General features: G+C 33.5%; 1 protein-coding gene across 1 annotated transcript; it reads right to left on the bottom strand.

The window, feature by feature from the left end:
* Positions 1 to 3,789: 3,789 nt before the first annotated feature.
* LOC117326220 (very-long-chain enoyl-CoA reductase-like) lies at positions 3,790 to 14,158 on the bottom strand. Its single transcript, XM_033882883.1, has 12 exons — positions 14,044 to 14,158; positions 11,735 to 11,785; positions 10,317 to 10,368; positions 9,946 to 9,990; positions 9,550 to 9,653; positions 8,683 to 8,792; positions 7,620 to 7,725; positions 7,092 to 7,164; positions 6,560 to 6,603; positions 6,040 to 6,097; positions 5,418 to 5,552; positions 3,790 to 4,988 (listed from the first exon to the last, which is right to left on the bottom strand). The coding sequence occupies exons 1-12, from the start codon at positions 14,047 to 14,049 to the stop codon at positions 4,861 to 4,863; spliced, it is 912 nt and encodes a 303-aa protein (XP_033738774.1). The 5' UTR covers positions 14,050 to 14,158; the 3' UTR covers positions 3,790 to 4,860.
* Between the last annotated feature and the right edge of the window lies 1 nt (position 14,159).

The following is a 14,159-nucleotide window of genomic DNA, read 5'->3' as shown; positions in this document are numbered from 1 at the left end:
GAGCAGGTACACGTGTACTGGGTAATTTGTCTCGTTATGTACAGACTGGGTAGCCACGTGTACCCGTCCTAGTTGTTATATTTTTGTATTGTACTTTGTCCATACAGTTTAATTATATATTGTGTGTATACCGTGGACTTTAAATAAACCCTATTATATGCCCTGGTGTATACAAACTAAAGACACGCTTTAAAATTTGTTTGCCTACTATAATCCTAAGCTCCTACATTGTACGGTAGTTTCCAAAGGACATCTCCGCTTTTAATACACATGATTTTCTGCGGAGTCATTATAATACATTTTGTACATCTATTATTAACGGAAGCTTCCATAGCATTGTAAAACACAATCTCTTACGTAAGGATTGCCGATTCTCAATACAAGGCTCAAAAGCAATAATAGTGGACGAAAAAGCAAATAAATAAATGAATGAATAAATAAATAAAATAAAATAAAATAAAATAAATAAATGAATAACATTAAATAAAATTAAAAAAAAAAAAACCCAAAAAACAGAAAAATAAATAAATATGAATACATGAATAAATAAAATATGTTTGAGAGCCATTAATCTACCAGGGACGTGTACTGCTAAATATATGAGGGATCTTCTCAATTTCCTAAATTTCAAGCATTTTTTGTTCACACGTTAAACAGTTAATTAGCATAACAATAGACAATGGAGTAAAGTATCATATCTTCACTGTTAAAGGGTTAACGGAAGTCCTGGAGGGACATTTAGTTATCACATATTTATTATTCTTTGTTTGTTATACATATGAAACTGTTTATAATTAATTTCTTATAAAGACTTAAAAATTCTGAAAGCCGTTTAAATATTCATTTAAAACACAATTCAAACGATTTAACCACCTTGAGGTAAAATTAATTTCTCTTTGATCACCTGTTACTATGACCTCTCATATAACGTCACGTGTTACAATGACTTTTCCTGTAATGTAACACCATATAATGACCTTTCCTGTAACGTTACGTGTTGCAATGACCTTTCCTGTAACGTTACGTGTTACAATGACATTTCCTTTAACGTCACAGGTTACATTGACCTTTCCTGTAACGTCACGTGTTACAATTACCTTTCCTGTAATGGCACGTGTTACAATGACATTTCCTGTAATGTCACGTGTTACAATGACCTTTCCTGTAACGTCACGTGTTACATCACGTGTTACAATGACCTTTCCTGTAACGTCACGTGTTACATTGACCTTTCCTGTAATGCCACGTGTTACAATGACCTTTCCTGTAATGGCACGTGTTATCAAGTTTAGCATGCCTTTTAAATACTTATATACTCATTCAGATATTTGCCAAGGAGGAACCTCTCGTGACTGTTTTTCGACATGGAAGAGGAGTAACGATACAACATGGAAGTTTGGTATCATGAATGACCCTCATGAATAACGGTATACGTGGCAGTCTCCCCGAGTTCATCTTAGTTACTTGTCAGACAGAAAATTTAAAAGTTCAAGTAAGCTCAGCTTTTTCCGAGCTAACAAAACATGTACAAGAGATGGGTGTCTCGCAGAGAGGTTTTCTGTCCGTCGCATTGTTTGGTTTAACAGTCAACAGTAAATTCAAATGTCTTAGACCCTCTATGGATTGGTCATTATTTGTAGACGATTTCTTGATTTGCTAATGATCGAAACATGTGCACACAACTGAATGGCAGTTACAGTAGTCCTTAAATAAAATTCAGACATGGTCAGATGAAAATATTTTCAGGTTTTCAAAATTCAAAACCGTCTGCATGCATTTCTGTCAAAAGCGGAAAAAGCATGACGGCCCATCCCTCTATCTGAACGGTAACCCAATACCTGTCGCCGAACAGACTCCGAACTCACATTCATACCACATGAAACGCATCAAAGGTAAATGTTCAAAGGCTCTGTAATATTTTGTGAGTTCCGTCTCATACAGATTGGAGTGCATACCGCGAAATGCTTTCGAGTCTACGTCACTCATCGTTTGCAAGCCAGTCTTAACCGAAGACACCAGACCGGGTCGAACGATTTACTCAAAAAACACCCAAAAACTACCCAAACACGCCCAAAAACATCTCACGTCAACACATTACATGAAAACATCATTAGAAATTGATATGTATACATTAACATATCAAATGCAGCTATTGATACCTTCATATCTTGCTAACTTGCAAACTATTGTATGACTGTTTGTAAGAGTTATCTCCCTCGCCGTCAAAACCCTACTCTCCGGTAAGTCAACAAAAAAAGGTATCAATAGCTGTATTTGATATGTTAATATATACATATCAATTTCTAATGATGTTTTCATGTAATGTGTTGATGTTGTGAGATGTTTTTGGGTAGTTTTGGGGTGTTTTGGGTGCTTTGGGGGAAATCGTTCTGCCGACCAGACTCAATAAAAGTCTCTTTGTGGTTGCAAATGAACCCTAGTTCCCCCGAAGACCGCAGAGCGAAATTTTCATACAATTTGAATCTTAACTTAAATACCACCAACCCTGCATACGATCTTGTATTCAATCCCAAATATGAAGATATTTTCTCTCAAAACGAAAATCTTATTTCAACATTTGGCATTCAGATTGCTAACTTCTCATTAATCTGATTATCGACCTTTCAAACATTTTACCCAGCGATCGACATGTCGAACATACCTCCGTGGATGATTACAAAATATTCATTTATCTTTACATGATCAAGGAAAGTCTTCTTATCTTCCTGAAGAATACAAAGCATTTATCTACACACTCCATTCTTACATCGACAGGTCGAAGTATGTTAAAGGGTTAGAGGTGCTGCTCACCCAACTCGACCATCTCCGTCCCACTCTCAGACGGTGCCTCAATAATTTCAAAGAAATATCACACTTGCTCTCATCTGGATATCGAGGAATTTCGGTTTCAGAGGAAATGAACGAGCCGACACTGCAGCAAAAAGTGTTATTAACCAGGCATCCCCAAGCGGAACGTTCCACCCAAAATTTGTTTAAGGCGAAAACCATGTTTAGTATTTTCTTTTCAATTTTAGTAGCTTTAAATCACAAATCAACTTTCATTCAAATCAATTTAATGTGTTGTGGTGCTTTCTTTTCTTGATATCGTCACACGTGTACTTGTTTTAGCTTATTATGGGAGATAATTTGTTGAGAAGTTTTAATAAGTACTAACCAATAAGAAATCCTCTGAAAAATTAGGTCAAACAGGATTCAGCACGAACACGACCTTTAGGGTGAACAATATTAAGCATGAAACTACCCTTGGGGCGAACGGGATTGAGCGCAATACGACCTCTAGGGTGAATGGGATTTAGCTCAAAATGACCTTTAGGGCAAATGGGATTTAGTGGGAAACGACCTCTAGGGCGAATGGAATTTAGCGCAAAACGACCTTTAGGGCGAACTGGATTCAGCGCGATACGACCGTTGGAGCAAACAGGATTAAGCATGAAACGACCATTAGGGCGTATGGAATTAAGCGCTAAACGACCTTTAGGGCAAATGGGATTTAGCACGAAACCGCCTTTACTGGGTGAATGGGATTCAGCATGAAACGACCGTTAGGGCGAACAGGATTTAGCGCAAAACAACGCTTAGGGTAAATGGGATTTAGTTTAACGTCTCATGTTACAATGACCTTTCCTGTAATGTCACGTTGTGTTACAATGACTTTCCCTGTAACATCATCAGATGCAGTGACCTTTCTTGTAAGTCAATTGTTGGATGCAATCCTGTTTCCAAGATTTACAGCGACAATGTAACAAATTTGTTGAATAATAAGAGTGATAACTGACTAAATGCTTTTATTGTTTCGTTAAAAATAGAATTACATTAAAAAGACAAAGTGATACAATAAAATGATTTGTATTAAGATGTACAGACAACACACAAGAACTTGCAAACAATTAAAATAAATGTCCATTCATGCTTACTTTTGTAAAATAAACAGAAAATATTTTTTCTCACATGTTCAATGAAAATTTTTCTAAAATCACACACTTAAAATCAATAAAATAAGGAATCATTCAAATAATATATTACATTTGTATATTGTTTAAAAGAATGACATGGAAATATTCTTCTCTTAACAAAAATTAAATCTGCACGAATTCCAAATACTCTGTGCCTAGAGGAAATTTCTTCTTGTCTTTTTTTACTAATATGCACCTTGAATACATATTACATTTATAAAATCATGAACAGTCTTTAAGTGAATAACAAAAACAAAAGTTACCCATCTGTGGAAAATCGCTAGTAACAGAAGAGAACTCTAATAACAGAAACCGGTGATGAAAAACAGAAGATATCCTCAGTCATTGTCAAATGATTGTCAACATTTCTTTTTTTCAAATTGAAAACTGTATATCAGGAAACTTTCATACAGAGGGAAATACTCACCTTCTAACAAAAATGTACTTATTCACTCTGTTTAAATTCATATTGACCCTATCGTATATAAACAGTAGGGAAAAGTGAAAATTTTATTAAATTGTTGAATTTGTCCTCCACTGCAAAAGTTAAGGAATGACTAAAGTTTCCTGGTAAACAAAATATTCAAACAAATCCTCTACATTTGCATAAATATGGTTTCAACAAGAAGATTTCAACATTTTTAGAAAATGATGTTCACATTGCTTCAAGAATGTGATGTTCATATTGCTTCAAGAATGTGATGCTCATATTGCTTCAAGAATGTGATGTTCACATTGCTTCAAGAAACAGTGATACAGACATTTGTCAAAAAAAAAACCAACATTGTCATAATATGATAATATTTCAAAAGAAATGATTTGGATCAGTATGAAATATTTATAATCACATAATTATTTAAATAAAAAGAGTTATTTTGGTTGTTGTTTACAGAAGGAATGGTACAATGCTCTTCCTGTTCCTTGGGTAGTCTTTGAACTCTTTCTTGTAATTCCTATGTTTACCCAGAGCCCACACTGCCATCTGATAAAACCCACAGGTGGTGAACAACAGGGCTGGAATATAAAGGTTTACATCATGCAGTAAACAGGAAGATCACATACACAATGCATCCTGGGAAATCTTAAATGTGAACTACACCTTTTTTACGAGCCAAATTTTTAAGTGCAAATAGATGAAGAAATTTACATTTCACTTCAGTTTGCTGCAGGATTTATTCCCCCACCCTCAACAGCCAGAGTCATTTTAAGGTGTGATCTCTGTGTAATAGCTGGTGGCTACCTCACTGAACAGCAGGCTAGGAGAGCGTTGCATCTTATCCAGAGCAAGTAGGATAAAGAATTTCATCCGAGGACAAAAACATGACAGCTCAAGACATAATTTCACATTGGTCGGACATTCTACCAATTCAAGAGTTATGGAATGTGTATTTATATCAAGTTCACTAGAAAAAGAATTCTGAAAGTGGTCAATATTTTGCCTACCTGGAAAACATTGTGTCATCACACTGAAGCTGATCCAAGACACCACCTCATATGTATAATTAGGACATGACACGAAGTTGAACATGGTAGTGAAGGGGTTAGAGGTCGCTCGGGGGATACGCCTCTCCTTTGTCCCTGTAACAATGGATATAAAACACTTTAAAAGAAAAGAGACACACAACAGGCTAGAACTAACTGGTCAACATCTCTGTCGGGAAACCTTGCATTTAGCTTAAGTCCTGCTTCCACTTTATTTTTTTAACAATTCACTGTTTCTTCTATGAGGTCAAAGGTCAACATTAAGGTCACACAAGGAGTAATCTACCTCTGGTATGGGCCTAGTCTGAAGATCCTTCATAATGATACTTGGCTGCAGAATCATGCTTTCAAGGTCAAAGGTCAAAATATAGATCACAGTAATCTACTTTTGGTATGTGACACTGTCTTCCTAAGAAGTACCCTCAAACAAACCTTGTAGTTACTTCACAAATTATTACAAAAAATATGCTCCAGAAATTAATTCATAAACAAACGAATAAATGTACGGATGGCCGTCATGAATACTTGAAAGACACCTTTTCAAAATGGGAAGAATAAATACAATTTTTTGAGAAAACTGTACCTGGTGGTCGGAGACTCCTGAACGCCATGTGTATAGAGAAGTTCCCAAGTTCACCAAACTGTAAACATTTAAATCAGAAAGGTATACATCTACTTTAATGGCAAATGATTAACTGTAACTAAATACACTATTATGTAAAATAATGTATGGATCACTGAAATTATTAACTATAACTAAATACAGTATTATATCAAATAATGTATTGATCACTGACAAATGATAAAAGACTAATTAAAAACACAATTCAATACAATCTCAGTACAACCATTGTTTTACAGTAGGAAAGATTTTATTTCAAAGGGACATAACTCCTGTTTTAAGATTAAAATATTATACTGATGTCACATGACCAGAGACAGACATTAGCTAAGCATAACCTTTAACCCCTGTGAAATCTTAATCCTGTTTCCTTGACAACAGAGATATGGTCTACAGAGGGTGTGCTTTTCTTTCATTTGATGAAAATTTTTGCTTTAAAAATACTTATACACTAGAACTAGAGATTTCACGGCGTACTCACAATAAAACCAGCAAGGGCACTGTATACCTGGGTATTACCGTAAGCTGCAAAGAAGAAAGAGCATCTTTGAAATTTTGGAAACACAGGGCATATAACACAAAATGTAACAATTACATCGCTGTATATTTCATATAATAATTTTTATATCTTCAAATGTATAGTGACAGACAGATAGTTAATTATGTTAAATATTAAAATAGTATTTTAACTTAACACTGAATGCTGAAGAAGCATGGTCAAAACTTTTTATTTGATCAGACGTTATAATGCTACAGTACAGTTACTGTGAACAGATATATTTTAGTGGTAACCTTATTTTCAAGTTCTGGAGGCTTTGCACTAATTGCACTGTTAATACCATTATATAAACGAATTTGCATATGCTATATTTATCATTGTTATAAACCTTTTAAAATGCACTAAAATATGGGTGCATCAAAATAAATGTTATTACAGTATTTCTTTTCATTAGGAAAATTTCTGGACAATGACAGAATTCTGATGCGGGTACTATTTACGACACTGGACTTACTCGGTAGGGTATATAGAGGATGATTGATGTAGTAACTGATAAATGCCGCAAATCCCCAGTAGTAGGTACTGTTCTGTAAATATAAAATCAATGTTACAATGACAAATATTACAGTATGAATACAACGGCAAATATAAGAGTATGAACACAAATCCCCAGTAGTAGGTACTGTTACATTAATACAAAATAAATGTTACAATGGCAAATATTACAGTATGAATACAACGGCAAATATAACAGTATAAATACAACAGCAAATATTACAGTATGAATACAACAGCAAATATAAAAGTATGAACACATGTACAAATTCCCAGTAGTAGGTACTGTTACATTAATATAAATTAATGTTACATGGCAAATATTACAGTATGAACAGAATCCTCTAAAGTTCCGATTCAAAAAATATCTAACAGAATTTTCCCCATTGCATGTAGTAACACTGAGCTATTATTAGTTTCGTCAAAGAAGGAAAATAGTCAATATCTACTGAATCTCTTTTATAGGTGAAACAACATTCAATTATACCTTGAAAATATTCATGATGGGCATGGTGGCATTGGAGAAGCGGTGGACAAAGACGGTCTCCAGGAGTCGTTTAACGTAGTGGAAGGAAAAACAGGCAGCAGCTAGGCTAAAATATTGGTGAAAAAGAAACATAAGATGTAGTCCAGATATATCTGTCATCAACAAAACAAACTGGTTATTGGTGAGAGAGTTGAATACTATCATGTCATAGTATTTTGTAGGATATGCATCTTAGCAGACTGGTTGTCACAATTTTGTTTACGACATCCAAGCAATTCCAACAAAACTTACAAGGATCTAAAATTCTAGGTAGAATTGTGACATTGTATGTCTTAAATAAAACAAAATAATGGAAGTTAAAAAGATGATAATCGGACAGCCATCTTTTTTCATTTACAGTAAAATTCAATTGTATGTTTTTAGGTTAGTTTTATTTTTGAAAAGTCAATATATCAATATTTAATACTGAAATCAAACTATTTGAATCAATGATACCAGCAAGATTTGTTTTAAAAAAACAAATACAGTAAATACTAACATCACATTAACAAAATAAGTGCAAAATATGATCGTATGGAGATTCTAGAAAAGATATGAGAACAAGACCAGGCATTCTGGAAGGATAAGCATCTTCTGCTTCAATGCCTTGTAAATCTATTAGGATCAAAAAGACAGGAAACAAAATTTCAGCATCAATGATTATTCGGGAAAGTTGGGGTTCAAAATACTTAAATACCAAAGTTAAAAAGATTTCCAATTAAACCGAATAACTAGTATCTTAATCTCTAAGGTAAAGGTTAGTGCTGCAATGATACGCTTCCCTCACGATACGATACGTATCGCGATACTTGTCTCACGGTACAATACGTATCACAGTACAATTAAACCAAGTTAGGATGTGGTATTTTAATCTCTAAGGTAAAGGTTTAAATTATGAGAAATTTTGCACTAGCCAATCTGGCAAGTAGTCACCAATATTTACTTGCTCAGAGAGCACCTAGGTTTTTTCTAGCCTTGGCCACAATGTCTACGATTTAGGTATTTGTACAGAAAGAAAACTTACTTGACTACCCATGACCTTGGCTGGGAAGCTGCAGCTCCGTATATGATGGCCGGGCGGGCGTAGAAGATAAGGTAAGCTATCAGAGGACCAGAGTATTCTGTCAAAAATACCTACAGAAAGCAAAACAAGATGAACCGTTATTTCAAGTTAATTGTTCATGTAAACATTAACCATTACATTTTGATGTTAAATGGATGATCAAAATAGTTTTTGTTGTAGCAAAGTATCTGCAATTTGTGGTTAAATTTTCGGCATCTTCCAAATCCAAGGGTTTCACAGTGCACTTGGAATATGTCACCGTATTAAAAGGTTGAAGACTTGTTGATATTGTTTTAGGTCATTTTTAATTTATCAATGAATGAACAAATCAATCGATGAAGGAATAAAGGAATTCCGAGGTTTAAAAGAACATCATTTTTTTAGCTTACATATGTACACTCTTACTGATTCTGATAATTGTGTTGGAAATAACAAATGTTCAACTGTACAACACAATTTAAACAATTAACAATTAGTACTGGGTAATTAATATACACATTCCAAGTGTTTTTTTTTTATTCCAACATCCAGACATACTAAAATTTATAAAATTATGAGGATTACGCACCTCCCTTTTTTTCTTTTACTTAGAACATTTGTTCAGGTCAATTTTTATTTTTCTGATATTCTATCAGGATTTTTACCCCTAGCATCACTGACAAGGAGTCCTTGACGACAAAACAACTTATTCATGCAGTTTTTATTCATTATTCAGAATTTTCTTCATCACTAAATTCTTATTCAAAGGTACAATCACTTGTGTGACTTTTGAGCAAACCTTTGTAGAAGGGCTCAGAGAATCTAGTGTTTTCAGATTGTTGTACTTACTGTGGTCCAGCCGACTTGCGGCCCGAGATCTTTGAAATATAAAGTTCCTGGCTTTGTGAAGTCTATACTGGTCAATCTCACATCATCTTTGAGTGTCTTTCCCTCTGTAACAGTATAATTGTTGTGAGGTTTTTGAGGTCAGAAATGGTCCAGTTTTGTCTCAAATATTTTTTTTTTTAATTTAGCATTGGTTCATTTCATTAATCAATTTTAGATCATTAACCCATTATTTGAATAAAGATATACAGAGTACAGAACACTCTGATTGTAAATTTTCAAAAAATCACTCCAGTTTCAGTGGAGATAGTGTAGTTGTTTGGAATGATGCAGCAGTGAGCCAGTGCCTTGTCATATTACTGATAGTTCAAGGTCGTTGTTTTGAATAAAAAAACTTACTAGGATCACTTTTAAATGCCTGACGGGTCGGGTAATACTTGGGAACTGAAAATAAAATGATAACTTTAGTACGATCAGGCTTCTTCAAAATTTTTTAAGGCAATGAAATGCTTGTTACCAGCAAATTAAATTACGTAACATGGAAATGTAACGAACAGAACTAATAGATTAAAACTGGCAATAGCTGTTTCTTTAATTAGCAAAAACTTATTTAAACCAAAACTAAAGAAACAGGAAGGCATACTACCAGATACAAGCCTACCAACTTTTCAAACAGACTGATAAGGCAATACCATTATATTTTTGCATTTTTAACTTTTAAGCATTTGCATGTCTGTAGATTTAATTTTCCACATTGAAATCCAACTTACATTTCTTCTCATACTCTCTTTTCACATCAGAAATACTGGACCCTGTGGAAATCTGGAATAAATAAATAAAGGATTCGTGAGTCTCCATCCTAAGAGATTTATAATACAAATTTAATGAAAAATGTATGACAAGATTTCCCAAGATCCAACTTTTAAAAATCTTAAATAATATTTGATTCTGTTTATCACATAACTACATGATTAGGGTTCAAATTTCCTCGATGAATATTTCAAAAAACAACTACTGATAATAGCAAATTTACAATGGCAATATTTAACACAATACAACATTTTTTTTGCATCACAATACAATACATGAAGTTAAAATGTTATCTACATTATATATTAGGAATTATGTAAATGGAGTTATAAGTGTATTTCGATTTGGAAAATCGCAAACAATTATCAGCTACATATATATATATATATATATATGAACAACTACAAATGTAATTATAAATTATGCAAATATCTTAATTTTCGATGCTACACAATTTTCTTTTCCATCAACTCTCTATTGCATATTCATCATATAGTATGACTTATTATTATATATATATAATTATTAGTTTTGAACCTATCTGGAAAATTTAAAAAATACACTTTTTCTGACTTCCTTAATACATGAGAAATAAATTTACAGTAAAATTTACTAATTACTTGTTATCATCCAAATTATCATAATAAAAGATTGACCAAACACTACTTGGATAGAGGAGGACCGATGATGAAAATAATTGAAAATTTGTCTCAATAAAAAGATCATAGATGATTATTTTGAAAAGGCAATTAACCAGAAATTTCTGAAAGTTTTTGTAAATCTTTGGCTTCATGTTTTTTTTATAATGTAATTACCAAACCAAAACTAGTTGATTGATCAATGATTCCATATTTTACAGATAATTTCCATTGGTCACTTACAAGCAATTAAGGAGATTTAAGTATATTAACAAATATTTAAATGCTTTGTGTTCAGTATAAAAAATATCACTATCAAAGGCTAATTAAGACGACAGAAGCAGAATTTTTTCATAGAATATTATTTAAAATATCACTGTATGAAATGATAAAATAATGAAACTGTACACTCCTGAGTTTTTATAATCATTATATAATATTACTGTATTATCTGGCATGAACCCTACTGCTATAACATAAGAGGCCGCTGGTCGGCTCTTTTTCTATCGGATATGATTTTGCCGACTGTGACGGCACCTGTCAAAAGTATCTCGCCGTGTAAAACCTCTAACATTGTTGAAGTAGCATGAACCCAAGGTCTACGGCACCCATCATATGCTCCATAAGAAATTCTCAATATTGCTATACAGTTGCCCTGCCCATCCCACACTTTGAGTCAAACTTTAAGCACAATATTTCGCTGCCTTATTAAAGAAAGAGTACACATATATAATACTCACATTGGTTAACGTGGCCAGGGTCTTCCCAGATCTTGGATGAAGTACTGTTATCTACAATTAAAGAAAGATACATATATAATCACACTGAATGATACATGTACAATTTTATTTCTTTTACATCAATGTTGAATTTGACACTTTTAGTCAGACATCCAGTGTAAGACTCACAATGTGCAGTCAAAAGAGATTCAATGCTTTACAGGATTTCAAGATTTTTCTTTTATTTTAAAATAATAATCTTTATCAAAGGTAAAATGATAGGGCTTTAATATAAAATTCTACTTTGAATTCACATAATTATTATTCCGGGAGGAACGATTTACCCAAAAACACCAAAAAACTACCCAAAAACACCCAAAAACTACCCAAAAACACCTTAAAACATCTCTCAACATCAACACATTATATGAAAACATCATTAGAAATTGATATGTATATGTTAACATATCAAATACAGCTATTGATACCTTCTTTTGTTGACTTATCGGCGAGTAGGGTTTTGACGGCGAGGGAGATAACTCTTACAAACAGTCATACAAAACCAACCACGTGGAAATAAGAAAGAACTATACGTATCAAGTTGATATCATCTTTATTAAGTACATAATATGCCACAACGCTGTCTTTTCACATGTGAACAGAACATTACCTGAATATTAATAAGAAACTAGCTGCAAATTACAACATCTATTTTATTTTAGTATGCAAAAGTTTTCATAAAGTACAGATATAGATATTATAGATATAGATACAGATATAGAATATAGATAGAGATCTATAGATATAGATATACAGATACAGATACAGATACAGATATAGAATATAGATATAGATATAGAAGGTAGCAAGATATGTATTTGATACCAACAAAGTCAGAGTGCAATAGCATATAGACACGTCACAATGTCAATCTTCATTTATTGTTTTGTGATTTCTCAGTATGTCTGCACAACCAACGGACATGTATATACATATTTGCTTCATCGAACAGCATATCCATGAGAAAACACATCAAATTCAAGCAATAGTAATAATTCAATCGTTAATAAGGTAAATGAAAAAAAAATGTCTGGAAGATAAATGTGCGTGAATCGACAAACTACGCTAGATAATTGTCTTGCCGGTTTTATTGTATGACTGTTTGTAAGAGTTATCTCCCTCGCCGTCAAAACCCTACTCGCCGATAAGTCAACAAAAGAAGGTATCAATAGCTGTATTTGATATGTTAACATATACTTATCAATTTCTAATGATGTTTTCATTTAATGTGTTGATGTTGTGAGATGTTTTATGGTGTTTTTGGGTAAATCGTTCTGCCGATTATTTTCAATAAAATGAATCTGGCTGAGACAGTGGGTATATAGGTCTATGATTATCCAACAATATACATGCTTTGTATTGTGATTAATTATTTGGGTGCTCATGATCAAGGTGCATTTCACCATGGCAACCAAAGACAGGATTCAACGAGAAAAGGTATTGGTTCATCACATGTGATGCCTGTCAACAAGGGTATTCTCCAAGTACATACTGCAGTACCAGTGCTCTCAAACAATATACCATCTGACATGCATGGACTCTATCCTGACCAGCTATCTCGTGATAGTTGTATACCTTATGTTGTACCAAGTAATTGATATGATTTTTCTTTGTTTCTTTTTTTCAATCAGTGAAATGTGCGCATGCCTACATATTCTTATTTCCAGGTCTAAGTCAGATGTTGATGTTAAACCTTATAAAATTGGTGTTATCAATGGTAAAAAATCCACAAAGTTAAAACCCTGATTTTTGGTTTCAGAATGTATTTAAATGAATACTTAATTCAAAGTGTTTTGGTTGTTAAATGATATCATATGTTACTCAAAATCCTAGCCCCTGTGCTTTTAGCTAAGTCCGCCATAAAATGGAATTAGTATTATCGTAATATTTGTCAAGTAGAGGTTATTGTCCTCGTTGATCCTTGCTTCTGTATCTTTGAAATATTACTATTTGTACGACTAAATGCTTTACTTTCTACAGAGAAATCCGACGATATTCACGACCATGAATGACTTTAATAAATCAGTGCTAGTGGCATAATATCAAGAGTAATGTTACTTCTAAAAGCAAAAACCTTCACATATATATTGCTAGCCCATGTACGCCAATGAAACTTTGCCCTCGGCCTCAGTAACCGAAATACTACAGTACAGTAGGCAGTTCACAGGTCGATCGTCGTGGGAAAATATCGAGTGCGTTATTTACACATTTATCAAATATGTAATAATAGCTCTGCATTTAGCGTTAGACAATCTAGAAATGTCAATTACCTCCATAATTCTGGTTTCTCTGTACTGCAAGCCAAAACAAGCACCTGCCCGGCGTCAGTTTCCAAAACAGAAAGGGTAGGTTACTCTGGTTGACTTATGTTACTGCAATCCGAACG

Source organism: Pecten maximus, chromosome 4 (genome assembly GCF_902652985.1).
Source record: "Pecten maximus chromosome 4, xPecMax1.1, whole genome shotgun sequence".
Classification (NCBI taxonomy): domain Eukaryota; kingdom Metazoa; phylum Mollusca; class Bivalvia; order Pectinida; family Pectinidae; genus Pecten; species Pecten maximus.
Note: the sequence above shows the minus strand (reverse complement) of the source record. Positions and strands in the feature narration are given on the sequence as shown.